Source organism: Pholis gunnellus (assembly GCF_910591455.1).
Source record: "Pholis gunnellus genome assembly, chromosome: 21".
NCBI lineage: Eukaryota > Metazoa > Chordata > Actinopteri > Perciformes > Pholidae > Pholis > Pholis gunnellus.
In genome coordinates this window covers 14,168,406-14,196,373 of record NC_136548.1, presented here as the reverse complement: position 1 = coordinate 14,196,373, position 27,968 = coordinate 14,168,406, and the positions used below count along the sequence as shown (strand labels likewise).

At 44.3% G+C, this 27,968-nt stretch overlaps 1 protein-coding gene across 1 annotated transcript in view; it reads right to left on the bottom strand.

The window, feature by feature from the left end:
• Window positions 1–26,319, bottom strand: part of nrxn1a (neurexin 1a) — a gene marked incomplete at both ends in the record, with an annotated part of 49,652 nt that extends 23,333 nt beyond the window's left edge. Inside the window, 11 exon segments of the mRNA XM_079182577.1 lie at window positions 76–206; window positions 1,042–1,189; window positions 1,822–2,046; window positions 2,371–2,442; window positions 4,311–4,472; window positions 6,440–6,463; window positions 7,619–7,920; window positions 19,491–19,520; window positions 20,269–20,286; window positions 25,586–25,760; window positions 25,762–26,319. Of these exon segments, the coding sequence (XP_079038703.1) occupies window positions 76–206; window positions 1,042–1,189; window positions 1,822–2,046; window positions 2,371–2,442; window positions 4,311–4,472; window positions 6,440–6,463; window positions 7,619–7,920; window positions 19,491–19,520; window positions 20,269–20,286; window positions 25,586–25,760; window positions 25,762–26,319 (1,845 nt within the window).
• Between the last annotated feature and the right edge of the window lie 1,649 nt (window positions 26,320–27,968).

Below are 27,968 nucleotides of genomic sequence, written 5' to 3'. Positions count from 1 at the left end.
CAGCTCTATGCTATCGACCTACGTATTTTGTACTGCAGACACAGAACATCAACACACACACACACACACACACACCTCTGTAGGGAAAATGAGTCCAGCGCGTTCTTCCGGTAGTCCTCCGAGGTACAACGTCTCATCCAGGTCCAGGATCTCGCTGTCACCCGGAGCCGTGTACGCTGTTCTCACACTGTTCACCGAGATGGTTCCTGGGGACGTCAAAACAACATCAGCAATCATTATGACCTTCAGTGTGAACATCCTCATCACCACCACCACCATTATGACTACCATCATCATCGTTATCATCATCACCCTTCCCCCTCATCTTTCTACTCCTCCTTCAACATCACCACCACTCATTACTTCTTTAATCAGAAGCAATGGAATTAAACTGGCCATAGTCATCGGTCAGCTCCTCTAAGGCCATCCAGGGTTAAAAGTGCTATGTCCAACATTTTGTCACCAATGAATAATTAATCATCTCTTTTTAGACATTGGAACAGTTACAGTAAACGGACAAGACCCTCAAAGAAAGGACTGTCAGCTGCTGCTACTGCGGCTTTCTCGACAGTAATTAATACTGGCATGAAAAATGTAATTATACGATGAAAAACATTTAAAATGCTGGTGTTGTACATTTGGCTCATGTGTTCAAAGGACCAGGATAGAATACCTGTAAGAAGAAACAACAATAGGCATTGTGTGAGTATGTGTTATGCATCGCCCCACAGGAAGCATGAAAAAGAGGCTCCCAACTGCTTTAATGACAGTCTCAGTGATATCGTAACACCACATTACAATAAATGTGATACTGCTACTGTATATCAATTGTGTTAAAACTGTTAACGCATAGAACCCTTACAACCCAGTTTGAATCAAATACAGGCAGCAGACGGGTGGCAGCAGCCGCATGGCCTCGCTAGCTTCGTGCTTACTATAAAAGGCTGAAGCACAAACTCGCCTACTCATCATCCTCCACCTCCTCCTTATCACCCTCTGTGCTCAGGGTTAGCGTCAGAGCTGAGAGAGCTGCGAGTGTACCTGAGCGTCCGTCCCTCTGGAAGTCCACATGATACCATTCTCCGTCGTTGACCTTTCTGTCCATAGCCTTGGTCTTGGTGGTTCCCGAGCCCATATCCAGCAGCAGGTAGAGGTGACCATCCAGCATCTCAATGGCAAAGAAATCCACCTGCAAGTTACACAGACAAGGTATTAATATTCTGCAAAAAGACATGTTGAGGGCTAGCAATAAAAATGCAAATTGAAGCTGCACGTTACAATAAGGTGATTGGGGCTGGGGTGCATTTATAATCAGGTTCTTTGAGCAACCCCATTCAATTCAAGCAAAGACTAGTATGCTTTTTAAAATAACTACATTTGACTCGTGAGGGATGGGGATTTCTAGATTGCCTTAATTCTGGAGATCCAACCCAATTTAACATTTCAGGGACAATCAGGAATTAATGGTGTATAGGAGAGGATGATTAAATGCATGATATTTTACATCTACCATTCTGGATTTTTTTTTGCAAAGAGTGAAATCGCATACGTTTTTTTTATATTCTTGGTCAAATACCTGCTAAACTAATGACATCCCCACCAGCCTCAGATGGACTCTGGGTGTAGTGCTAATTAGCAAATGTTGGCATACTAACACGCCAAACTATGATGATGAACATCATAACATCAGCATGCTAGCATTGCCATTGTGAACAATGCTGACATTGTTAGCATTTAGCTAAAAGAATCCCTGTGTCTAAGTCCAGGCAGTGAACGGTTAGTCTTGTTTTCCTGGGTGTTTAAAAAAAGATATATAGTCACCTTAAGCGTAGGAGGCGTGCGTGGATCCTTGCGTTCCTGCTGCCGGGGTTTGCCATGGCTGAAAAGCATCAACCCGTTTGGCTCCGTGGTCCTGAAGTCGAACGAGATCGATCCGGCCTTCTTCGCTGACCACTTGCTCAGTGCCACAAAGGACTCGGGGGTGTCGAAGGTCACGGGGTCCAGCGTGGCCACACTCTCGCACTTAAAGGACACCACCCCACTTACCTGGGGCAGGAAGAGGTAAAATAAATGAATGTTTAGGGGTTCAAGCCTTCAAAAAAGTGGCTTGTTAGTTAAACTGATGCCCAGTGAACATCAAGAACAAAATGGTTCCTTTGTAGCCTGGGATTGAAATGAAGCCAGTTGCTTCCAGTTGTAAACGGACTAAAAGACAAAAGCTTGGGGCTGCCTCTCAAAAACATAATCCCATTTACTTAAAATTCCTACATTACATATATCACAGGGCCTGACAGGAGGCTGTGATACAAAATAATCTCTGTATTCGGTGTAAAAGAGGATAATGTTGTACGTAATGTTGAAAGTACATACCTTCATCTTTGGGTCTCCCTGTTTAGCCAGTCTAGACAGCTCCAACCGTACATCATTGTTCTTGTACACCACCTTTAGGGGATTGAAGGGAAACGAACGACAGATTTATTCACCTTTGGAATAAATAAAAAACAAGCCTTTATTTTCTTAAACGTACCGCACTGTATATAAATGTTGTGGCACAGAATTTGAATATTGTCATTTTTCTAAACAACAAGACACGCTTTGATCAACCTTTTCAGAAGTCAGAAAAGAAGAGAATGCTGAAAAGATAAAGAGGGAACAAGACACCTAAAATATGACCAGACGTCCATTAATCTTTCAACTCAGAGAACATATTTTTTAAAGTGTTTTTATATGAAAGTGACAACCTTAAAAGCAGCGAGCCACTCCAGCCTCATCTTAACTCCTATTCGTCCGTGCCACTTGCAGGATCGCTTTTACTCTTTCTCTCCTCTGCCCTTTTCTGTTTCTCTCTCTTTCCTTTTCCCTGACACAGTACGCTCTCTGACTGAGCAGCATAGATTGTAAAGAGCGTGCTTGTGCTGAGCATTTTGATGTCGAGAGAGACGGGCGCACACAGGCTCGGCTTTATTAATCCAGACCTCTTTCTATGACCTGTGAGCAACTCGGCAACATCACAACATTTCCTCTCTATGTATTCTTTTTTGTATATCATGTGCTTTTGAGTCTGCGTGCAGGGCAATGAGTGTGATTCTTCAATAAAAGTGCTGCAAGTGTGCAAAAATGGTGTTAGCGAGCGCGTGTGTGTGTGCCTGCGCCGCACCAAATGCACCAAATTGTTACAGCCGCGATCGCTCATGCGCGTGATTCACTGCATACATCTTAATTTGCTCACATGGATTATCATATCATCGTATTAAATATGTAAATTTGCCAGTGGAGGGTTCACTATGACAGCGGCAGCCTCATTTAAACGCCATCAGTCTTAATGAAGCAACACAGAGCGCGCATTCACCACCGATACAGATAGCTCTCTGTTTGGCACATCATCTGTCGGCTTGTTTGGTTGTTTGTATATGCCTCTGCGTGAGTCTGTGTAACTGAAAGGGAGACTCCGGCTGTGTGTGTGTATATAATGGGTGTGACAATGTATTTGTAAGTTTTGTTGTTGTATCAGGTGCTGTGTGTGCATTTGTGCGTTTATTCGTGCTCGAATATTTTTGTCTGTGTGCGCTTTGGCAGAGATAATTGTGCGATCCAGCACATGTATGCGCATGCACGCGTCTGTGTGCGCTAAAATCGAGCTTATGCGTACGTGTAAGTGTATCAGTGTGTTCTCATCGGTGTGTCATATGTGAGTTTTTGTTGTTGCAGTGTTGTGGCCCATTTCAAGCACAGCGGATGGATGGAGCATCTCTGTGGCGTAGCTAATTAGCATGTTAGTGCTTAGTGCTGTATCTACTCCCTCAACGACACTCATCACTGATTCTCTCTGATGCTGTGGAGGGCGTGTGTCCATGTGTGTGTGTGCCAAATGGACGCATTTCTGTGCGTGTGTGTGTGCGTTATCTTTATAAGATAATGTGTGTAGAATGTTGGCGTGATGTGTGACAGAAAGGGAAGGAATAAAGTAAGAAAGTAAGAGAAAAAGAAGATAAGAGTTTCTTAAAACTTGAGAGTATAGAAAATCTGTGCAGCATGAGTGTATGAACTAATTAAATATTTTTATTCAGTGTAATTAAATTGTGAAGAAATGATCACGTGCAGATGATATCAGCAGCGCATTCAGTCTAAATTCAGTGTAATTAAATAATTCTGAGCAAATTGTAGTTAATAGTCTGATATAAAACAGCTTGACTCATCTGTAATTTTGCAAACATTTGCTTTATTGCAGTATACTGGAAGAGAATAATCGAGTACTAGTATGTCTAACGTGTTATACACACACACATGCGTTCATCATGCAAACATCCCACCTCTTTGAGACAGCCCATGAAGTTATTGCTGACTGGAGAACCGGGCAGGTCGGCGGTGCTGGGGCTCCCTCCCACGTAGAAGAAGTCGTCAGAGCCCAGCATGGTGTAGTCCTCTTGGGTGTAGCCCGTGGTGGTCAGGATGCCGTCCACAGAGATGGTCACCTACACAACAAAGCACAGGGAAAGGACACGCTATATACTCACACCAAAGGCAGCGCTAAGCGCTAGCTCGGCGCTGACCAGCCAAATTAGCCCCCGTTACTCTGGTAACCAATGTGTATGCATTGTGGTGGGAAGAAGGCCTGATTGGTTTGGGGGAATTGGCTAGTTGTGCTGTTGGGACTTTGTTTTGGTGTGGATCAGTGCTAAATGTGTGGTGTAATCGAGTAGTGCTGCCTCTCGCCTTTGCTTGTATTACTGACATGGGAAATATGTTGCTATTTACTGCTGAATGCCACTCGCTCACTCTGCCCACAGTTAGTAAAACACTCTGAAGCACCTTCTACCACTTGTGCACTCTAACAGGAATCAGACAATGTGTTCTGCCTGCTTCAATCTGTCTAAGTCTATTGCTTAGAACAACAAACTGGATCCTGTAAGTGATTAACAAAGATTCACTGGTCTCCAAAGCTTCAGTGCCACCACTGGTGGACTGTGACTCTTCACACCCAAACTTCAAAACAAGTCTGTCATTCTGTCCCTGCATTGCACTGACTTCCCAAAACCGACTAAACCGACGTTGCATTAAAAGGCTATCTACATCCTCTAAGTCCGCTAATGCAACCTTTACATTAAAAGTGTTCCTCCTTATGTGTCTGCCACAGACTCTAAGCTATTTTATCTTAAAAGTAGAAGATGCAGATTTACTTCCTAATATACTAACAACTCTCCTTAATGCTCCACCTAAAGTGAACCTGATGCTGGTACTCTTATACTCTAACCAGCCTATTCTGCTGTATAATAGCCGGCATGGGGCTTTTAGCTTACACCGGTTCCCCAACCCTGTCACATAAATGCGTCAGAGTTAGTGATATGTTATTGCCCTAATATTCTACAGTACATGAATGACCATGTTCAACTGCCCATAAAGGTTGTGAGTGTTTACTTTCCATCTGCAGTAAGTCTCCTCTCACTGAAGGTGCTTATCATTACCGGGCAAACTCGCCCAGCCAGGCAGGTGTTAGTAAAGTCTCCGCAGGCTTCTTCGTGCTTTTCAGTAGGTGTTAGTACTATTTGCTTGTTAGTAGATGTTAGTTGTTGCACTGCTGGCAGCCACAGTAGTGCCACTTGTGTCAGGCCAAGCTGTGTTGGGTTACTGAGGTTAGGGTTAATGGTTTCAATGCTGTTAGTAGTTGTGATGATGTTATGTTTGTTGTGTTGTTAGGGTGAGTTGTGATGATGGTGTTAGTTGGTTAGTTTGTGGTCTGTGGGGGGGGTTTGTTAGATCAGCAATTCCGAATGATATGTCACATGAACGAACACAGACATATTGATGTACACACACAGGTGTTAGATGGGTTAGGGCTCATTCCACACGTACACATACGCACATAAATAAATATATATATGTACATATAAATATATATATATATATAAAAACATGCAGCCTGTTCCTCTCTCTGCATGCAACCACTGGCAAAGAGGACACAGCAGATACAGAAACCGAGGACAGGATGAATCAGTGGCACCATGGAGAGCATGCAGTGGCAGAGTGGAGGACTGAAAATCCAAAGAAGAAAAAGAAAGAAAAAAAAGAGGGGGGGAGGAGGGAACTCTCTATCCATTTTATGGACCAATCAGAGAGGGGAAGGGCTTCTGAGTCACGCCATGCAGGAAGGGGGGCTCGCCATTTGCGTGCAGGTGAGAGATGAGCCAATCAGTACACGCCTACATGTCAGTCACAGAGAGATGGGGTGAAAAAAACGGTAGAGAAGGGGGGGGGGATTTAAAGAAAAAAAAGTGGTTGGCAAGGAGGGGGGGGCTTTTTAAGCGTAAAAGATTACCAACCGCATTTATCCTTTTAGTGGTTTAGTTTTGAAGTCTATGGTTCAAAAAGGAAATAGACACGGGGCAAACCCAAACTAAGAAACAATTAGAATGATATCTACCGAACAATGGAGTTTGTTTACCATAGCGTGTCCAATGCCTGAGTGCTTTGTAGGAGAGGGGGAGAAAGGAAAGCAAAAAACTGTGAACAGAACAACTTCGGGAACAAAAAAAGGAAAGCTAGAAGGCCTCTGGTGTGGTTAGTAGGTTGGTTGGAGTGGTTTCGCTAGGAGAAGGGCACAGGTTAGGTTAGTAGAATGAATCATTCCATGGATGGTGGTTAGTTAGTTTCACTAGCAGGTTAGTAAAGTTAGTAGTAAAGTTAGTAGTACAAACAGGCAAACGGTAGAGGCAGGGCACAGGTGGGTTACAAGCACCTGAGTGCTATTGAACCTCATAGTTCTCTAGTTCACTCTCTCTCTCATTCACTCACTCACTCACTCACTCACTCACTCACACACACATACACACACACAATGGAAAGATCACTCACCTAGAGCTGAAAGCAGTGCTGGTCTGGTGGTTAACCCACTGTAAACTAAGACCAAAACCTCAGGTATTTTCCTCCTACCACAGCATCACTGCGGATGGACAACAGACCACTGACCGTAGCTTCTACATTGATTAGTTTCTTGCTGCGGACTAAAGTCTTTTTCTGCTGCCCACTGCCCCTGAAACATCTGCAGCAATCACTGTGGTTCACCAAAGTCAGACACACACTGAAACTATTTAACAAGGAATTATAAACAACATTGCGGCTAACAACCATTTCCATTTTTCACTAATAAATTAAAAATAATAATAATTTAGTCAATAAAAATGGAAAACAGACAAAAATGCCCATCAGTTTGCCGGGTCTCAAGTTTTTTAAATTCTTGTTCGGTCCAACAAAAAGTCCAAAAACCCAAATATATTCAATGTACAATTATAGAAAACAAGGAAATCAGGAAATCCTCATAATAGATGAGCAGAAACAAGCGAATGGTTGGCATTTTTGCTTGATAAGGGGTTCATCAAAATGATCAAAATTGTCAAAAATTGTCAATTAATCTTCCACTGATTTACAATCATTTCATAACTAACTGAAATCCAAGCATGCTTCCATCCATTCCATTAATCTACGACTTGCCATCTTTTTTTTTGTCCCTCCCTATGACCCTTCGCATCTTTCTTCTTCAAGGCTTATCAATATCCTTTCATATCTCCTCGCCCCTCCCGTTTGCTCGGTCGCTCCCTCCTCCACCTCCTGTCTGTCTGGTTACCTGTCTCAGGTTGCGGGTGACCTTGACGTCGTGCCAGGAGTTGTCGTTGAACTTGCCGTTGACGGGCTCCACCAAGGCCTCGAAGGCCCCGGAGCCGAGGTTGATGACGAGCGACACGGCTCCGTTCTTGAGTGCTAGGTTGACGTAGTCGGCTGACTTGCCGGTGTGAAGCATCAGGCCGTTGCGTTGCAGCGTCTTGAAGGATAGTGTGATTTCATCGCTGCTCGACTGGATGGGGTTGGGCGACAAGTCGTAGCAGAAGAACTCAGAGCCCTTGAAGGTGGCAACGTACTCCTCGCGAGCTGAGACAGAAAGGGAGAGGTGGAAGAGGGGAACAGGGAGGAAGAACAAAGAAGTGTGGACCCATTACACTCTTGTTTAGCATTATTATAATGATGACTAGAATATCCAAGCTACATTGCTTCTTCCCACACTGCTCAAAGATGATAAAATGGTGGGTGTTCATACGAGCCAGCCGAGTAAAACAAAGCTCTGCTGGGCCTGGTTAAATTTGATTTGGATGTGCAGTACAAAACATATTGTTCAAGATGCTGAAAATGTTGTTATTGTCAAGCAAAGCCGCACTGATGCCAGCACTTGGAAGAAACACTTCCTTCCATACCTCTAATCGTACATGGAGTGGTGTGTAAACAAGCTTTGATCACTCATGTGGGTTGGAGATTAAACAGTGTGGATGCGAGAGAGACAGTCGTGAGTCTGTAGCGTTCCAAACTCGTTATGAAACCTGCCATCCTCCCTTTTGAGAGAACAGCTGTGCTGGCAGTCGGAAGTGATGCGGTCTTGTTTGACAACACGGCTCATTTCGTGATGTTCGTCAAAAGCAAGAATGTGTGTGTCTGCGTAATGTGTGTATGTGTGTGCAGTAGCAGTAGAGGTCGGAAAGGTTTTTGAGAAAGGATGAAGATGGGCGAACGGCAGCCTGTAAGCGTCGTGGCAGCCGAAGCAGGCAGGACTGGCCAATTACAATTCAGAATGAGAAGCAGACAGCCAATGGCTACTTACCTTGCACACACTGAGTGACCCCCAAGGACACCAGACCAAGGTTTTGCAATCCATCATCCTTAAGCTCACACTCCCTTATCTACTCTCTCACACAGAAATGCACAGCCATACACGCAAGCCAACAGAGGAACAAATATGCACACCTACACACACATCTGCGGAAAAAAAAAGATCATACTATTGTGTTGGCATGCACAAGCAGGGGCGACATTATCTGTCTCCTTCACCCTCCCCCAGCATCACCCTTCCTCCGCATTCCTTCTAGCATTCTCCTCACCACCATCCCTATAGCTCTCACACCTCCCGTTAAGCTTCACGCCGCCATTCACGCCGCACGTCTAGTTGGCCTCCTTTTCTCTGCTCCGCGGAGCCTCTGGCATAACACTTGTAGTTCACGATAATGAGGAGAACAAGAGGGGAATTTAACGCGCACCCACTAGGCCAGGCTGGAGATGACAGACACTTGGTGAGGAACCGCTGGAGAGGAAGGGATGGGGGGGCGGGGGGGGGGGATTGCCACGTAATGAATAGACTGAAGTGTAATAGGTTATTAAGGTCGTGAGAGGCAGAGAGAAGAGCGCTGAAATGGAATTGGCCGCACTTGAGTGAATATAACACGGAGAGAATAATGAGAAGGAAAAAGTGAGAATATATCACAATTCAAAGAGCAATCGTGGCAAATTGTCTTTCTTTGCTTCTGTTGCATGAAAAAAAAAAAAAAAAAGTGCGAATGCCAGTATATGAGTGAGAAACAACAAGTTGTATGCCAGCATGTGTGTGAGTTCCCCCTAGTGTGCGATGCCTTCCCTCCCAGCATGTTAATTAAGAATGTGTGTGTGTGTATGTGTGTGTGTGAGCGCATTCCTCGGAAAAAAGAAAAAGGAGTGTGTGCAAGCATGTGAGTGTGTGCGGAAAAATATAGGCTTTTTTATGTGTGCGTGAAATGTGCGGCAGGGGTGTGGGTGGGTGCTGGTCTCTGTAAATATTGGTGTATTGCTGTCAGAAAAGCTATTACCAACAGGGCCTCGGGCTAGTCTTTACTGAGAGGAACGAGAGCGAGGAGAAAGAGGGGGACACACAAAAACACACACACACACACACACACACGCAGAAAGAACAGCCACAAACGCTAACACAATCAGACTGACACACACACAAGCAGACACGTAGACAAATGTAGATGAGGTGGCGGAGTGAGCCAAGTTGTTCACAATGAGAACACACGCAGCCGTCCAGCAGCATTCTAGCGGTAATTTACAGAGGTGCCATTAGGTTTCAGTGTGCTGCTCCGCCATTCTGTTGCTAATTTACAGACGTGTCATTAGACCAGACAGGAGCACATAAAGCATCTGCATCGATCTGGAAGCTCTGGCCCGCAACAACAACAACGGGCGTACACACACGCATCAGGCACCGAAATGCTTATTGGGTGTCACAAACGCCACGGAGAACATGTGTCGTGCATGCATGTGTTCAGTGTGCGGACACACCTTGATACACACACACACACACACACACACACGCAGAAACACGCACACTCTCAGGTGGGCAGGTTGGAGTGGATCTGTTGTAGCTCAGATTAATGGAGTGAGTCAGTATTAGCTCAGAGTAAACAGTGAGACAGACACTGACATACACACCGCATGTCACACTTCATCCTGTGGAGAGCACTGTCGATCAAAGCGGGCGAGCAGGGCGATGAAGGAATACAGAGGAAGGGAAGAGAGAAAAGCGGAGGAAAATAATGGAAAACTCTCAAGCTAATTCATATGGACCTTGTCATGGTCCTCTTACTCGTTTGACTAATGGTTTCTCGTGGGACGACTGCGTGGTTGTAAGTTAAATCTGACTGTAAATGTTTGCCGTTGTTCTCAGTTCAAACAAGACCTTGATCTTAATGACATTACGCGGTTAAGTAAAGGAAAAAGGATTCTCTCAAGCTAGGTTCTTTCTTCTCCTGTGGATATTTTAATGCTTTATAATCTTTTGTTTTTTATGACTTGTGTTGTTGTTTCTTGATTATTTATTGTTGTCTTCTGATTGTTGGTTGTCTGACTTTATAGTAACAGCTTCTAAAATAATGCTGGGTGTGAGGTTGTATGTAAGGTCTGACCATAGGACTGATTAGTTGTTAATTTAACAGAAGATTGATTGACAACACCTGTAAGAATCAATTTCCTGTCTTTTATAAAGCAAAAACACCCGGTATTTGTCAGCTCAAGCTTCTGAAATATGAGGATTTGCTGCTTTTTTCTGTTATAAATATGTCATCCTCAATTAAAAATGGTAATATTTTGGACGGTTAGAACGACAAAACAATAAATCTGATGTAATTTGTGGTTCTGATTCTTTTTTTAGCAATTTCGAGCAATTGAGAAAAACGATGAACGGACACAGTTTAAGTGGTACTGATGAAGTTCTCTAGTTGCAGCCTCATCTGGCCAAAACACGTTTTTGTTTTTCTCAGCTCTCCCTTGAAAAACAGATCTTGAGCTCACTGAGACAATCTGATTAAATTAAGTTACTAAATGACGGAAAAGAAGGAAAGGAGAGCAGGAGGAAAGGAAAGAAAAGGAAAGGAAAGGAAAGGAGGGAGAAGAAATAAATGAGTAACTATATTGAGCCTACAGTGAGAACAGGCAAGAATGTAAAGATTGAAGGAGGATTGGCATTCACATCTGAAGGCTATGATTACTACTACTCTGATGAATAAAGCAGCATGTGGAGAGGCAGGAGGGAGAGAGTGAATAACTGATCTGATGGTTGCTGCTACTGGGACCAGCTGGAACCGTACCGCCCCTCCGACTATCAAACACACTTAGATTGCTCTGTGTGCATAAGGCAAGTTTGAGTGTGTGTGTGTGTGTGTGTGTGTGTGTGTGTGTGTGTGTGTGTGTGTCTCGTATGGCTTTGTCTCTTCTCATGGGTTTCCTCCTCAACATTTCACACACTAATTTGTCATTTCCATGGCAACCCTGTGTTACAGGGGCTCAGCAAACGCAAATGTGTTCGTGCATGTGTGTTTCAGGGAGAGAGAGAGAGGAAAAGAGATGGAGAAGGAGGGCGAGAGAGAGAGAGAGAGAGAGAGAGAGAGAGAGAGAAAGAGTGATTGAGTGAACAGTACATTATCATGGACAGCTGTACTGAATCAAAATGGCGGATGGAGGCTGGGAGCACATCAGGGGAGCCTACATTATACAGCACCTGATAGAGGGAGCAGGATTGAAAAGATGCAGGGTAGAGAAAAAGGGAAAGATGCAGAAGGGGCACTTTGAAACAGGAAGGGATATAAAATAAAAAGGGGGAGACGGAAAAACTCATTGAGATGGGTGACACAAAATGGAAGAGAAAGAGGTAGAGGGGTAGAAAGAGAGACAAGGAAAGGGAGTGGCAGCGAGCGAGGGATGGATGGCTAGAGAGAACGAAAGAGAGAAAAATGCTGGTGTATCTAAATCCTAGTGTAGCAAGCCTCAATCATGGCAGCCCTGTCATTCTGGAGATAGCGCACTGCAATTCCCCTGCACCTCGTTTTTAGCCCACCATGCAGTTCTGCTATCAGCTCCTCTCAGACTGTCCACACACACACACACACACACACACACACACACACACACACACACACACACACACACACACACATACACAGCATAAACTCAAACATCCTGCATGAAGGCATCTCTCCTTATTAACAGACAGGTGGATTAACTATGCACTCATACAGTATACAGATAGATGACCAGTGAGAGAAATGTATGCAAATGCATGCTAACATATGCATAGTCTCCACATTAAGTTAAAGTGTGAAAATCCACACAAGCCAAGTTCACGAAAGGCTACGACTGCCGTTTCCATCTCTATTCGGTGATATACAGCATCTGGCGTTGAAACCGATTGGGCTATCACATCACAGCCAAGGGAGCAATACTGTAGAGGAGGATATTACTGTCAGGACACCAGTGACAGATCGTCCGTCTGCAACGTTGAGCGCTCGTTCCTTGTTTTGTTGTTGTTGTTAAATCGAAGGCATTCATTTCCAACATAAGACATTTAAAAACACAGCCTTCGCAATTGTTTTCATAATGTTTGAATGTATTCATTGTTTTCTTGGTTAATTGATTAATTGTGTCCTCACTTTTATTGGATTATCAAGGTAGTTCCTTTTCTGCTTCAACAAAAATATAATCTTCATGTAATTGTGAACAATGCGTGTCACAGTTTCCAAGAGTCCACTGTGATGTTTTGTCTTCGAAACCCAAATATATTCGTTGCTTGGTAAATAGGGAAACATATTAAAGCTGAAAAATTGTTTTTGAGCGGATCTGGTCTTTTCTAAGTGAATTTATTTCAGACACAAATGGAACATAACTCAATATGATCTGACATTGTTTTCCCTTTAAATTTCATTTAAAGGGAAAACAATGAACAGCCCACTTCCTGCCATTATGTTCCATCTTTTATATCTCTTCCTTTTCTCTGTTTCTTTTATCTCTGCTCATCTCCCTCTCCGTCTGTAGCTTGAATTCGGCCTTCTCTCTGGTACCCAGGGAAACCATCTTGTTTCCATGACAATGTCTGCAGGCAGAACAGTGTATTTGTCTTAAGCCGGATAAGATCAGAGTCAGTTTCATCCGTGTTAGACACGCACAAAAACACACACACACACACACACACACCCACACAGGCACATGTACATACATTATGGCACGTACGCACAAAGAAGACTATAGAGTGCTGACAAACACACACTGAGAAAATAAGCGTTTGTGCATACAAGCAGTTAAATAAACCCAAATAAACAAATAACCATGCCCAGATTTGCATGCATGTAAATCCACACACACACACACATACACCTAATAAAACCCCTTACAGCAGGTTGTTAACAAATAACAAGTGCATAAAGACCTCTTTTCATGAAGGTAATGTATCGGGTTTTTAATTAATGAACGCTGTGGCCATTTCAGTTTCCGTAGTTATTTCCAGACAAGCACCACAAGTAAATGAATGTTTGTGGGTGTGCAACGCCCGTCAAGTGAGAGTGTGTGGTATTGTTGTTCATGTGTTTGTTCTTGTTTTGGCAAACAGCAAAGAAATGAACTTCAAATGCCAGATGGGGTACTGGAGTGAATCGCCAATTGGGCCACTACTCTCGGCACCCGCGCAGACATAATGGAAAGTGCTAGAACAGGTAGGAGACAATTGGAGCACCGGCTTGCCTGTTTCTTTCTCTTTCTTTCTAAAAAGGGAGTGTGTGTGTGTGTGTGTGTGTGTGTGTGTGTGTGTGTGTGTGTGTGTGTGTGTGTGTGTGTGTGTGTGTGTGTGTGAGCGTGTGGTATCTGCATCACTCATGAATACCATCCTGGCTGATGCGAGACTGTGTCAAGTCGGGGAGCCCAAGGAGAGATGCTGCACCCCTGCTGAGAAACGCTGCAGTCTTATCTCCTTTCCTGTCTCCCTCTGCGTCTCCGACCTTCTCTTTCCACCTCTCCTTTCCTACTTTGTGAGACGCGCATCCTATCTTTCCTCACCATCGCTTTTCTACACTCCTTTACCCCACCCCTCCTCCCGCACCCCTCCTTACACACTTGCAGCCAGCCTCCGCTCTATCTTTTTTCCCTTCATCCGTTTGATGTCTTTATTTTTAGGGCGATTACAGGGTGCATACGCTTTGTGTGTTTCCTATTAGCGTTGCGGTGAATGTGCGAATATGTTAATGCTTACTTGCTAACAGGATGGTAATTGCATACTATTACCAAGTAAATGTATACATTTACTATTGGGATTGCTTCACATTTCCCATGGTGAGTTCTGTAACTGTGCATCTCCCCGATAATGTGGGGGTAGAGCTCTGTATGTGGAGCTGCGGCTTTCATTACAAGAGCTTGCATGGGTGTTAAGCATTAATGAGTGTTGTAGATCAGAACTGTAAAGGGCGTTAGTAGTGGAGAGTAGATTTAGATTTAGTCCCATTAGCGCAAAGAGTACATCCAGAAAAATTGTGCATTTTGCAGTAAAAACTTTGTTGCAATTGCTTTAGCACGGCTGATGGCCAGAGGGGGCACAACTTAGTTTTAACAGTTTATTTTTTTTATTATTCACAGCTCAAGAGGAGGCCATCAGGAGCCAAATTCATGCCAGTCGGTCGGGCAGGCAGCCAATCACCAGACACTTGCCTCTTAACACCAAGAGGCTCTCTCTCACCTCGAGTCGAGTGCTGCTCACTTGTACGTATGGCTAAATTATGTAAGCGTCACAGCTACACTACAATGTGTCTGACGTATATCTTTTATTGAAAAACCATACAGTATATTACAGAATTTACTTCAAGATGATTTAACTTGGAGACTACTGGCAAATGCGAAGAAAATATTTCTGGTGATTTTAAAAAGGTAACATTTATATAACTTAACTAGATTAACTTGATCAAATGATGTGATTCACAGTTGCTTCGCTACACCTACAGGCACACACATAAGGCAACTTCCTTCATTGCTTTCTGCTTGGTCTGCAAGTAACTATTAGTTACGAGCAGTAGAGTACTTAATTAATCTGTTCATTTATTTTCTGGTTAATCGTTTCGTCTATAAAATGTCTGAATATAGTAAAAAATATCGGAGGTTGCCAGAGCCCCAGAGGACATTTTACCAACAATAGACCAACATATTCATTTCTTTAGCTTCAATGATTAGTTAATCAATCAATTAGACAATCAACAGAAAGGGATCAGCAACTAATTTCATTATCGAGTAAATAATATATACACCAGGACTTGATGCTTTTCTTTGTCACTCATGATAGTCCATTGAATATTTTGGGGGTTTTGACTGTTTGTCAGACAAACAAGATTATAATCTCTCTAATTTCTGTCATTTAATAAACAAAACAATGAGTTGATTGACTAGGAAAATAATGAGCAGATTAGTCGATTATGAAAAGAACTCTAATAAATTATATAAAAATGTAAAAAGCGCGACAACTTCACAACTGAGAATATGGCATCAGTGAATGTTTTGCAGAAGAAGCGACTCTTTTTCATCATTCATCGAAATTGTTGTTAATTAATTTTCATAATAATCCACAACCTATTCGAGCACTACAACCTGAAAACAAGACCTGAGAGATAAATTGAGAAATTCTTAGTATTTATAATAATTTTAATTACACAAATCTCTTTTCTAATTTAGTTTCAGTGCCTGAACATTATCCAAAAAGAATCACTCCTGGTGTGATTTATTATTAGGACTGTTAGATCATGATGAGTAAGAGGTAGGAGACATGCTGTACTTTGCTGGTACTGACTGGTTCCTCTTGTCTTGGCGTCTGCTACCACTCCCAACCCCACATATGGTGGAGTCAGCACGACGCCCGTCCTCTGCGTGTGTGTAAGTGTGTGTGTGTGTGTGTGTTATTGTGAGACAAGCACGCACATGTGGATGTCCGGAAGAGAACGAGAGCGAGGTGGAGGGACAATGAAAAATACGCAGTTTCAAGAAAGTGTGACACTGAACATGTGTGTGTAGCGAAGTGTGAGAGTGTGTTTTTGCCATCAGACAATGTGTTAAAATGAGCTGCTTTGATTGCCGACGCTTTATGAGTCACAAGTGATGACTCACAATCCACCTCCCCTGAACATACACTCATGCACTCACACACACACACACACACACACACACACACACACACACACACACACACACACACACACCTCGTTCTCTGCCCTGCCTTCATCCACTGACCGTGAAGAATATGTGCAGGCAGCCTTACTCATGCATATTTACACTGAACACACGCTCACTCACCTACTCAACGGGCACTCTCTAAAGGTTATCGTGTGTGTGTGTGTGTGTGTGAGTGTCCGCCCGTTCACGTAAGTGCGTGTGTAAAGGTCACTTCAAGCGAGGCTGACCACTTGTCTATGCTGTGCACAGATCGCTGGATTGATATCGAGACCACTTGGACATTCAGACAAACAGTTGTTACTAACCGAACAACCCGCCTCACAGCTTAAAATAATTATATAAATATCAGAAATGAGCACTGCTGCCAATTACGTCAAAGAGCCGCTCCACAATCCTATTCAGAACCTACAATCGCTCATTCACCCAGGACCCTTAACGCTCTATTCTTGGCCAGACAGAGAGAAGAGAAAGGGCAAAATCTGCTACTTGGCTTTAAGCACATTTTCCATCCAGATTATTGCTGCTCAATACTTTTCAAAAAAAGAAAAAAAAATCCATTTCCCCCTCTTCCTTTGGCTGCTCGATACTTATGAAAATCCAATTTGGCTCCCTCTTTTCTTTCTTCCCTCCACAATTCGTGCATTTTCACCCACTCAAAGTGATTAGTGATCTGTGGGTATCGTTTCCGGGGAGAACGATAGCTGTGTTTTATGAAGGAGGGGAAAGGTCCAGGGCTTCCCATCAGGACTGATGTCCCTTTGCAGAATGACTGGGCTGGGAGGGCAGACGGGAGCACCGCTGTCCCTTTGCAGATACAGGCAGTTGCTCCACATCACAGGAGAGAAGACGACTCACTTTATCTCCCCCTCGCTTCCTCTTTCCCTCTCTACTCGCTCTATCATTCATTCCTTTAGCTCTTCTCTCACAGACACAGTCTCTTTTTCTCAATTTCTTCAGCACACACACACACACACACACACACACACACACACACACACATGCTATATATATTTCTAAGGCACCCCTCCCCACACCCGATCCTCCCCCTCAAAGAAACTCATTTTAGCTTTGCGGGCTCCTCAAAAAGCCTCTTTACGCTGAGCTAACCTAAGCTAGGCTCCGTCTGCACCATTTGACAGCCTTTGCTCTTCAGTATGCAGAGCGAAAACACACACTGGCACAAACACACATACAGCCTCTCCATGTGTACAGTTCTTGAAAGAGACTTCAAACGTTTAAAAAGAAATTAAATAAAAATCAGCCACAGTTTTAGATTCAGTCTATCACAATCCAAACATCCGTATCAGTGAGGGCGTCCACTATACACACATACGCTGAATACATTGTGTAATAATGCTGGAAACATATGTTAATACATGTCGGTCGGTAAGTAGGTGATTTAAAATGCTGAGCATAAGCCAGATGAAGCAATTAAATTTTCACTGCCACCTGGATGATTCATGCCAGACATTTTAGGCAGAAACTACAGCACTATAGGAGCTTATTAAGCGATCAAAACATAACAAAAATGCCCACATAGAAATATACTTGTCAGAATAGAGATGTCTCAGTGTGATAGGTGGATGCGGACATCATTTGTGCTCTATTCATGATATTTCTATCCTCCAGCTTGGACGAACATTTCATTAAATAGCACATTTCAGCGACTACATGGCGGCCCTGTCACAATGGGAGACAGCCGCCATCATGTCCTCTCTCATCCAATCAAAGAGCACAATAGAGGCAGATCAGCCTGCCACGGTCAGGCCTGTCTTTATGTGGGTCAATCAGTGTATTCATCAGCGTCATGCAGAGCCGACCGATCCAGCAACACCTACCTTCAGATTTTGAAAAGCACCGTAGGCCCGGAGCGCCGATTCATTCGCACATACGCACGCACGCTTCAGTATGAGCACGCTCGCACACGCATGCATCAACATCAGCTTACCTTACCCAAAATGAAACATTCCAATTTAATGGAAACCGGAAAATGAGAACTTGAAGCCGAACGGCTCTAAAGGTCTGCATTACCATACATACGAGAGCCTGTCAATACATTCAGCTTCTAAACCACCCAGAACAGCCCATTAGTCATATACATTTAAAAAAAAAAAAAAGAAATCAGGGAGGGGACGGGGTACCTCTGAGGTTTCCTAAATTCACAGAGGTTGGTGTCCCAAACAGTGAGAAAGGCAGGAACAAAGAAGGAAAAGGGGAGAAAGAGGGCAAGAAGAGTAAGTTTTGTTGATTATTGAACAATTTTCAAACATGGGCACTTGTTTTGGGGGCTGTTATCAAAAACAATGGACAACTTGGGGGTTGAGGTATACCAGCATTGCCTTCATACACAGGAACTTCTGTTCAGAATCACACATGCTCGCCAATGTATGAACAGGAGCCCATGTGAGGACCAGCGACAGCAGAGCAAGACATGCTGGAAGCCGATAAAAAAAGCCATGGATGAATGTGGGAGTGTTCGTGTGAAAACTGCCACAGTCATTGATTCAAACCATGATGTAAAAGCGCACATGCACACGTATGTATGCATCATGCACGCACACACCGAACGCTCCCATCCTCTCAATAAAACGCTTACATACAGATGAGAGAAAATGAAATGAGGTGAGAGAGTAAAGACCAATTCAAACCATCCACGGAGTCAGTCGGTCAGTCGGCCCTTTGCTCCATTTCCATGACCTGGAGCCCTGCCGAGTGTAACCCAGCCAAGCACCGCCAAGCCGCAGCCGCCTAAACCCTCCCATTAACCCCTCCCTCATCAGCAGCCATGAATAAAGTATATGTCCCAGCAGAAGTTGCTCTCAGGCTCATCATCACTCTCTTCAAAAATCGAACCAAAAATGATCTTTAAGGCCATATTTAATTTATCATTATGTAATTGCTCCGCTGCAAATGACTAAGTCATCCATTTCAGTTTAAATTAAAACTGAAGTTCTTGATGAGACCAAATGGGACAGTTTTCAAGAAATCTCAATTACCGAAAAAAAAAAAAAACTGACCTTAGTTCAGTGCCTAGAGAGACAACTTCCTCCCGCGCCAGGTGGTGATGGAGTGGGGGAGGGATACAGGGAGTTGTGAGTGTGGGGGGTGAGGAGGTAGGGGGTGATGGTATAGCAGAAGACAACAGGAAGTGAGGTAAGAGGAGGCCATACCTTGGTCGCCAATCATCAGGTGTGCCAGACCTTAAAGGAAGACAAGAGCACAGTCAGCACAGCAAAGGATCATGGGGTGTGAAGTGTGCGTGCGTGCATGTGTGTGTGTGTATTTATGTGTTTTGTGATACAAGAGTTAGTCAATGACATGCTGGTGAAGGGTAGAGTCTTCTGCGTAAAAGTGTGTGTGTGCATGTGTGTGTACGAGTCCTCTAAATTATTCAAAATGTCTAAAAAAACTTGCTTACTCATCCTAGGCTGCGATCCTACGCACAAACAGGTACGCACACAGACGTCTGCACACAGCCAGGACAGTGTTTGTGTGGGCCTACAGTGTGTCTTTGTAACCTTGAGGCTATAGAGCCACTCCAGATGATTGCACATGGGATGTGGAACTTACCAGATGTCAGCAACCATCCCCTACATACCCACACAGACCAACATACAGTTAAGCTGTCTACCTTGAGCCGTATCTCCAAAATAGACGACGTAACGAGAACACGAAGGCCAGGAGGAAGAAGGATGTAAAGGACGAGACGTGAAAAAGATAGAAATCGAGAGATAGCGGAGAGAGATTATGTGATATAAAGATGACGATAGAGCAAAATAAATGTGTATTTAAGAGACTCGTAAAAAAAGCCTGAATCAAATAGAGAAGCAAAGATGTTTGAATAAAGAGCAGGAAGGGAAAGTTAAATATAGACGGCCATAGACGGAAGTGAGAGAGAGACAGACAGATAGACCGATAGACAGACAGATAGACAGAAGTGCAACCTACCTGGAGTGTAGCTGTGCTCTGGAAAGGTGTCGCGGCCGGGCGAGGAGAGAGAGAGACAGACATTCATTAACATGCATGCTAAGCCCTTTGGGTTACCATGGCTACTTACTGTACATGCACACCCGTCCAGGGTTACCGTGGTAACATACATGCAAACGTCACAATGGGTACCATGCTCACTGGTAGCCAAAACTGAGGTTTGTCTATTTATATATATTTATATATATATATATATATTTGTTTACGCACACAGCTGCATTTAAATAAATGCACAATCTCTCTGTATGACTCCATATGTGTACACTTACATAAGGGCACACGCACACACCCACCCACACTTGTAGATACAGAGGGTGGAGGAGGTGTGGGGGTCGAAAATATACTTTCCTACCTGTATGTTTGGATTCAAGAGCCGTTTACCCCGGAACTTACCTTTCAGCCGCTTCCTCTGCCCAGAGCCCCCCGACAGACAGCATGCAACACACACACACGCACGCACACACGCACGCACACTGACACATTCAGTCTCACAACCTCTCCCTCACTCTCTGTGTCTTTCACACATACAGAGTCAGACACACATACACTAACATTGAATACGGCAGTAAATATGACGTGAATTAGCAGGAAAATATAAAATATGTAGGGATGAATTAGCAGTGCAGGAAGATGAGGGACATGCATGGTTCAATACTGGGACAGTGTGTGTGTGTGTGTGTGTGTGTGTGTGTGTTTGTTTGCATGTGAGTGTGTGCATGTGTGTGTGTGTAAGTGTGTGTATTCCGAGCGGTGTGCTCTTCTGAGTGTTTCCTTGCCTCTGCCCTTGTGCTAGTAGCATGGCTGAAACAGGTGGAGCCATTAGCACGCTAACAGCAATTTACCCTCAAGGACAATACAAGCCAGACCAGGCCTAACAAGCCCGGTTCCCTCTGCCTTCACTGGAGGGCAGAATGGCTTAGACAGTAATTACATGTATGCATAGCCCTGCCCAGACTCTCCTCACTACATCTTGAAGTACTCTTCTCCAAAACTGACAAATTCTTTGTGCTTTGGAACAAAACCCTTTTCCTCACGCTGGTATGAAAGATGTAATATACTGTCTTTCAGAGAAGAAAGGAAATGCTTACAGTATATAACGGTATTATATTACTTTTGCAGATGTTTCTAAGCTTGTCACAAATCTGCAAAAGTGTGAGTGTGAATAACAGTTGATCATTAGGGAGCCTTGAAGATATCGTGTAATTGTAAATGTGAACGGAAACTAAGACTTCCACAGTCAAAATACTCATTTCTGGCTTCAAACGCGGTGCTAAGGATCCATTTTTCCTCCAGCAGAGCACACTCATTCTGTATTAAAGATTCATAAGAGATTTCTTTTTCAAATATTCAGAGGGTTATAATTTCATCTCACAGCTTTATTGTGCAGTTTCAATGGGGTTGCTGGGTTCAGAATCACACAATACTTTCAAGGTACCATATAAGAGGTAAACCTTAATACCAACTCAGCGTGACTCTTCCAAACCAACTACACAGGACTCATGTGGTCATAAATGCTCCTTATTTCTAAAGAGGCAGCTATGGTTCCACAGTATATACTTTGTTCAATCACAACACAAGTTAGTGTAAACATAGTATTTATTTTCTTCTGAGCTTTTACTCCCTACTCCCTTTGCCATCCACTTAATTTCTCTCAGATTCAACCTTTGAAGTCTCTTCTCCGGGGCGCCTTGGTGCACCTGAGGAGAGATTTATTACGACATACTTAAAGTTGGCGTGAGTTGCTCACTGGTAGTGATATTGATGCATGGATATTAGCTCAGCCCGCTGATCCTGTGGTCAGAAATATCCCACTGAGTCGGCAATTTGTCAGAAAGAACACAGCACTCCAAATTATTTAAACCGTCCACAAAGAATGCATCATCTGCTCGATTCGCCCGTCAGACCTCTCTGCATCTCTGAATTATTTCAGAGAAAGAGGTCCGTGATTCGAGAGAGATCTGAGATAAGAACCAGGCATCGGAAATAGTCTTTTAGCTTTTGTTAACTGGCCCCATTTACTGCTGTTCATTTCTGTCTGAAAAGCTGCTGGTTGACTGGAATAGCTCCTTCCCTTGAATCCCTTTCCTGGGTTAATGTCCATGAATTACCGTTACCAGTGAGTAAGAGATGGAAAGACACAAAAGTAACCTTTTGAAACCAGCCATTAAGCTACTCTCAATCTCCACCATCATCTATCTCCTAGACCCTGCTGCAATGTCGACCGAAACCTGAAATCTGAGAAGCCAATTGCAGAATATAAACAGAATTTATTCTGGTAAAGCTTTACGATTTCACAACCAAATAAAGTGCTGCTCACCCCATGTACCTCCGTTCGAGCAGACCTCCTAACTGGAACCATTTTATGAGACTACTATTACTAACACCGGCCACTATTGCCAAGATGAAAAAAACATATTTCAGCACTTGTTCTACTCAGCATCACTTGGCATCACTCTCAATTGAAATGTGAGTCGATCTAGGAATATAAAACAGCTCCTTAAAAGGTAGAAGCAGCCTCTCGATGAGCGACAAAGTGCCTGTCCAAAGCAGGTACTGTATTGTGTCTAGTGAGAGCCTTCATGTAAAATGTCTCCACCTCTCATTTAGCCTGTAGAGCTACACTGCGATGTGACTAATGGTGGTGGAGCCTGAACACTGTGTGAACGTGTTTCTCCATGTGTTTGCATGTTTGTGTTGCATGTGTTTGTGCAGGTATACATGTGTGTGTGTGTGTGTGTGTGTGTGTGTGTGTCAGTGCCGCCTGTGGCTCCCAATGTGCCCTAACCAGCAGTGAAAAACAGCAGACTGGATTAGACCGGCTTGGATCACACGTAATTCTCAGCGCAGCACTGAGTTCCTGCAGAGAGCTGATCATATAGTCGCCTCACCAATGGATAGACACACACACCACGTGCAGAAGCGAGCACCAGCGCTGCAAACAAACTGTTTGAATCATCAATACATCTGTCAATGATTTAGATTCATCAATTGACTGTTTTGTCTATAAAATGCCCTAAAAATAGTGAAAAATGTCACTCGCTATTTCCCAGTCTTCAAATTGCTTTGTTTTCCTGATCAGTAAAAAACTCAAAGTTGCTTAATATACAATGATACAAAACAAAGAAAAGAAGCAAATCCTCACATTTGAGAAGCTTAAACAGCCGGAATCTTTGGCATTTGTCCTTTCCAAGTAACTTAATTGTAAGGCTTCAAATAATTATTATTTTCACCATCTGCCCAATATTTACCCGATTAATCGTTTTGGCCATAAAATAGTGAACAATTATTTATTTATGATTTTCAAAAGTCCAAAATGACTTCTTCAGAAAGCTTGTTTTACTCAACCACCAGTCCAAAACTCAAATAAATTCACTTTACTATCGTATACGATGTGGAAAGGAATCAAATACTCACATCTGAGAAGCTGGAACGAACAAATACTTGGCATTTTTGCTCGAAGAATTATCAATTATAACTTTCTCTCAAGGAACTTATTGATTAATTGACGAATGATTGAAGGTCTACTTAAAGCATTAATTATTTATCTGTTAATCGACAACTCATTTCAGCACTTCTGAGCGTAATGCACCAGCTACCTCTCCCACCTGCTTGGAAAATTAAGACCAGTGTGGTCACGTTATCGCCTCTATAGGATGCCTATACACACGAACACATATACACACACACACACACACACACACACACACACACACACACACACACACACACACACACACACACACACACACACACACACACACACACACTCATCACCGCAAACACGTAGATAGGCCTACAGTAGATCTGTGTGCTGAGTCCGGTGAAGGCAGCAATGAGCTGAGGAGTAGGGTGGGGGGGGGAGGTTGGAAGAGCAAAGGACGGAGAAAACACACTTCTAGCATGAGGTCTCTCCCTATCAGTCCTGTCTCCATGGCAACCTAGAGACTCCCACTGGCCACTAAATGCTGTAGTGTGATATGGTGGTGGGGGCTAAAGGGAGGTGTGATGCCGGGTGGGGTGTGAGGTCAGGTCGGTGACAAACGGTGGCATGGCAAGGCCACTCTGCCATTTATGATGCATTCGTGTCATTAAAATATCGATCAGTGAAGCTGGAAGGTATCTTTGGCATTGAAACCCCCCCCCCCCCCAAAAAAATAATAAAAAAACAACACACAGGAGTTGAGAGCGCTATTGATTAAGAATGCAGATTTGTTCTTGAATGAACCGAAGCAAATCTGATGACACACACACAACTGAACGCATTTGCGGTAGCAGCCGTAGCAAGGTAACTGAGTTCATTAAGCAGCTGCTTTGCTTTTGTAATGGCCGTCATTACAGCGGCCTGTGTATTGGCACTTGTATTGACCAGAGGCTTGTTTGACACTATTAAGGGGAGGCTTGTTCTTGAAGATTTTAAATCATCAACCTTTCCATTTTTCTGTTGCCTCCACCTCATAAAAGTTTGATTCTTATATCAGGCTGTTTATTGTCACAGTTCATCATATTTATAAAGTACAGACAGGAGACTCTTTCTGCGGTTGTATTGCATAAGAACACACACTTTACATTTGACATACACACGCTCACTCATACACAAAACTGAGCATCTTAAGGGGCCGCGAGCTGTTCAAATGAATGGCAGGAGATCGACTGTAAACACTGCATTTCAACACCCTATGTATTGTACCCTTTGAAGGCCTTTTAGAATCAATGCAAATCCATTAACACAGGCAGCCAGGTGTCTGCCATGTAACAACCACTGATTTCAAGCCCCTTAGCCTAGTTCCAATTAATGTCTCTCAACACGAGCCAACAACCACATCCATACTGGATCTATATGGTTATTGTGTTTTGCCAAACACGCCAACTGAGCCCATTAGGGCTTTAAAGCTGCCAGCCGGGGAACGGTTTCCAGTGAGTTTCTGGAATTTGTCTTAAATCTCTCAAGCTCTCCAGCTTCACCAAACTGACTGCACTTCCTGTGCTTAGCTTCCTGCGTTGTGGAGGTACATACTAAATTGGGAGTCATTTGCAGCCATGAAGAAAAATCTATATCAAAGATAATCAGTATGCATGTCTTGCACTGTTTGGGAACGCTACTGCTCCATACGCACCAATTCAAGGCAACTGTGAAGGTGTGAATGAAAAATAGATGTTGTTACGTTCGCTGCAGGTGTTTGGAGTTATGGATCCCCAAAAGTATCTGTGCATATTATATATGTGTGCGTATGTAAAGGATGAGATGCGTATGATGGGTCAGCATGGTTCTGGGCCTTACCTTCGCTGCAGTCGTTGCCTTGGTACCCGGTGTCGGCGCAGTCGCAGACGGCCTGGTTGTTGACCACGCTGCACACCCCTCCGTTCTGGCACTGGTGATCCGGCCCACAGCCAGATGTTACTGTGACACCCTCCGAGCTCTCCAGTGTCGCCAGTGAGCCGTTGACGCTCACCCCCCGTGATCCAGCCACGGAAGGCGGGGTGTTCCCTAACCGAAGGGGATGTGAGGCGCAGCGGCGAGGAGTGGAGCTCTGGCGTCACCCCGCCCATGTAGGTGTGGCTGAACACTGTCATGTCTCTCCTCTTGCTCTTCACTTCCGCCCATCCCTCCAGTCGCCCGTCGACCTCCAACGAGGTGTTCCTCCAGTCCCGCTTGACACGCACTGCGTGCCAGTGGCCGTCGCTGACCGCCACGCCGGACTGCAGCTCTGCCGGCTCGGCGCAGAAGATAGAGAAGCGCAGGCGGAGGTGGCCGTGGAGAAGCAGCAGCTCCAGGAAGTCGCAGAAGCCCTCGTCGTCCAGGTAGAGCAAGAGGCCCTCTTGGCTGTGAGTCCGCAGGCTGAAGCTCAGCACGCTCTCGCAGCAGGCGTTCCACACTGGGAACCGCCCCCACTGGCTGGACACGCCACCAAACTCCAGGACCTCCCCTTGGGCCTGGCTCCCCACGCTGCACAGGCACAGCCCCAGGAAGAGCAGGGGGGCTGCCACCCAAACGCACACCGCCATCACAGTCATGCACACACTCGCTCTCACACTCACACACACACACTGGAGGAGACAGAGGCTAGAGCTGGGGTGTTCCCTCTAGCCTACAGCTCATGGTGACAACTGTTGGGTCACGTTGAAGAACCCTTTCTGTGTGTCTCAGGTGCGCCCTGCTATCTTAGGGCTCTTTATAAGTCGAGGCTCCTACAGCTCCAGAGAGGGAGGGGGGTCAGGCAGCAGCTCCCTCCGTCCTTTAAGCCCGCTCTGGGAATCTTCTTTTGGCTTGGCCTCTCGCTTGTGTCTTCTCTAAAATGTTCAACGGCTGCTCTCCATTCAGTCTTTCATTCTTCAATTCTGACATATGAGATTCCAGGTGTATACGTCTGTGTGAGTGTTAGATAAGTAACGAATAGGATGTGAACTCCATCTCTGTGCCCTAGATAGGCCCTTATCCCCCATGAAGGCAACTCCCCACGGAGTATGAGTGTGTGTGTGGGTGTGTGGCTCACACATTGGTAATGAAGAAAAATGACACCGTCATAGCAGAATTTTCTCCCCCTCCTCTTTGTCTTAGTAGGACAAGACCTAAAGTGTGTGTGGGCAATATGTGTGTACGAGTGAGGTATATGTGTCTTTCACTGCCACGTCATCACTCTCTTCAGCGACCTACAGAGAGAACAGAGACGGCACAATCAACCAGGGTCACACACACACACACGTAAACACTGATGCACAAACTCTCTCTCTCTCTCTCTCATACACACACACACACTCACACACTCACACACACACACACACACACACACACACAGCATACACCAGCGCGAGCCCGCTATTATTCTCAAATTACTCTCTCTCATGCATTTTATGCTCTCTCTCTCACACACACACTCACACACAGATACATCACATTGCCACATTACACATTTAAGGCCCAAATCAAGACAAATAATAATTGTAATTCCTACACAGCCCACACATCAATGACTTAAGCTAAACATATATAGGCCTACAGTGAAGGCACGCGCATACACATTGACATACACGTACACAAACAGCACCTCCTCAGTAGATCTCCCATCATGCCGCAGGAGATTTTATAAGGTGGCATACCTGCGACTCCCTTAACGTCATAAAGCACATATTTTTTTAATCATACATCTGACATTTAACCATATTCTGAACGAGACGCCTTAAACACGATTTATTTTTTTATTGTAAATTAATTAATAACAGTTAACGGTGGCCACCTCGCGCCACCGTCAAGGATGCTGTTATAGCTCCATCGCAAAGAGCGGGAGCAGCACCGCGCGCTGCGGCGGATGACTCAAACCGCGTGGCTTTATCGAATTAACGGCTTCAGAGCTCATTTCTAATAACTGAATACGTTCACACTGAACATAGCAGACGTTGGCTGAAAATGTAGAGGCTACACACACACGGTAGGCTATAGGCTGCACATAGTTTCTTCTCCGTAAATCTTTGAAAGGTGAAAAACGGCGAGAATTTACAGTTATTGATAGACGGGGTGAATGAATGCGGTTGAAATATCGATTGTCAATTTGCGGCCATATACCTCCTCTCCATTTTTTCTCCAACGCGCCCGTTACTTCAGCACAGCGGGGGGTTCAGTCACATCACCTGCGCCTCAACACTTAACTAACACGGTTTTCAAGTAT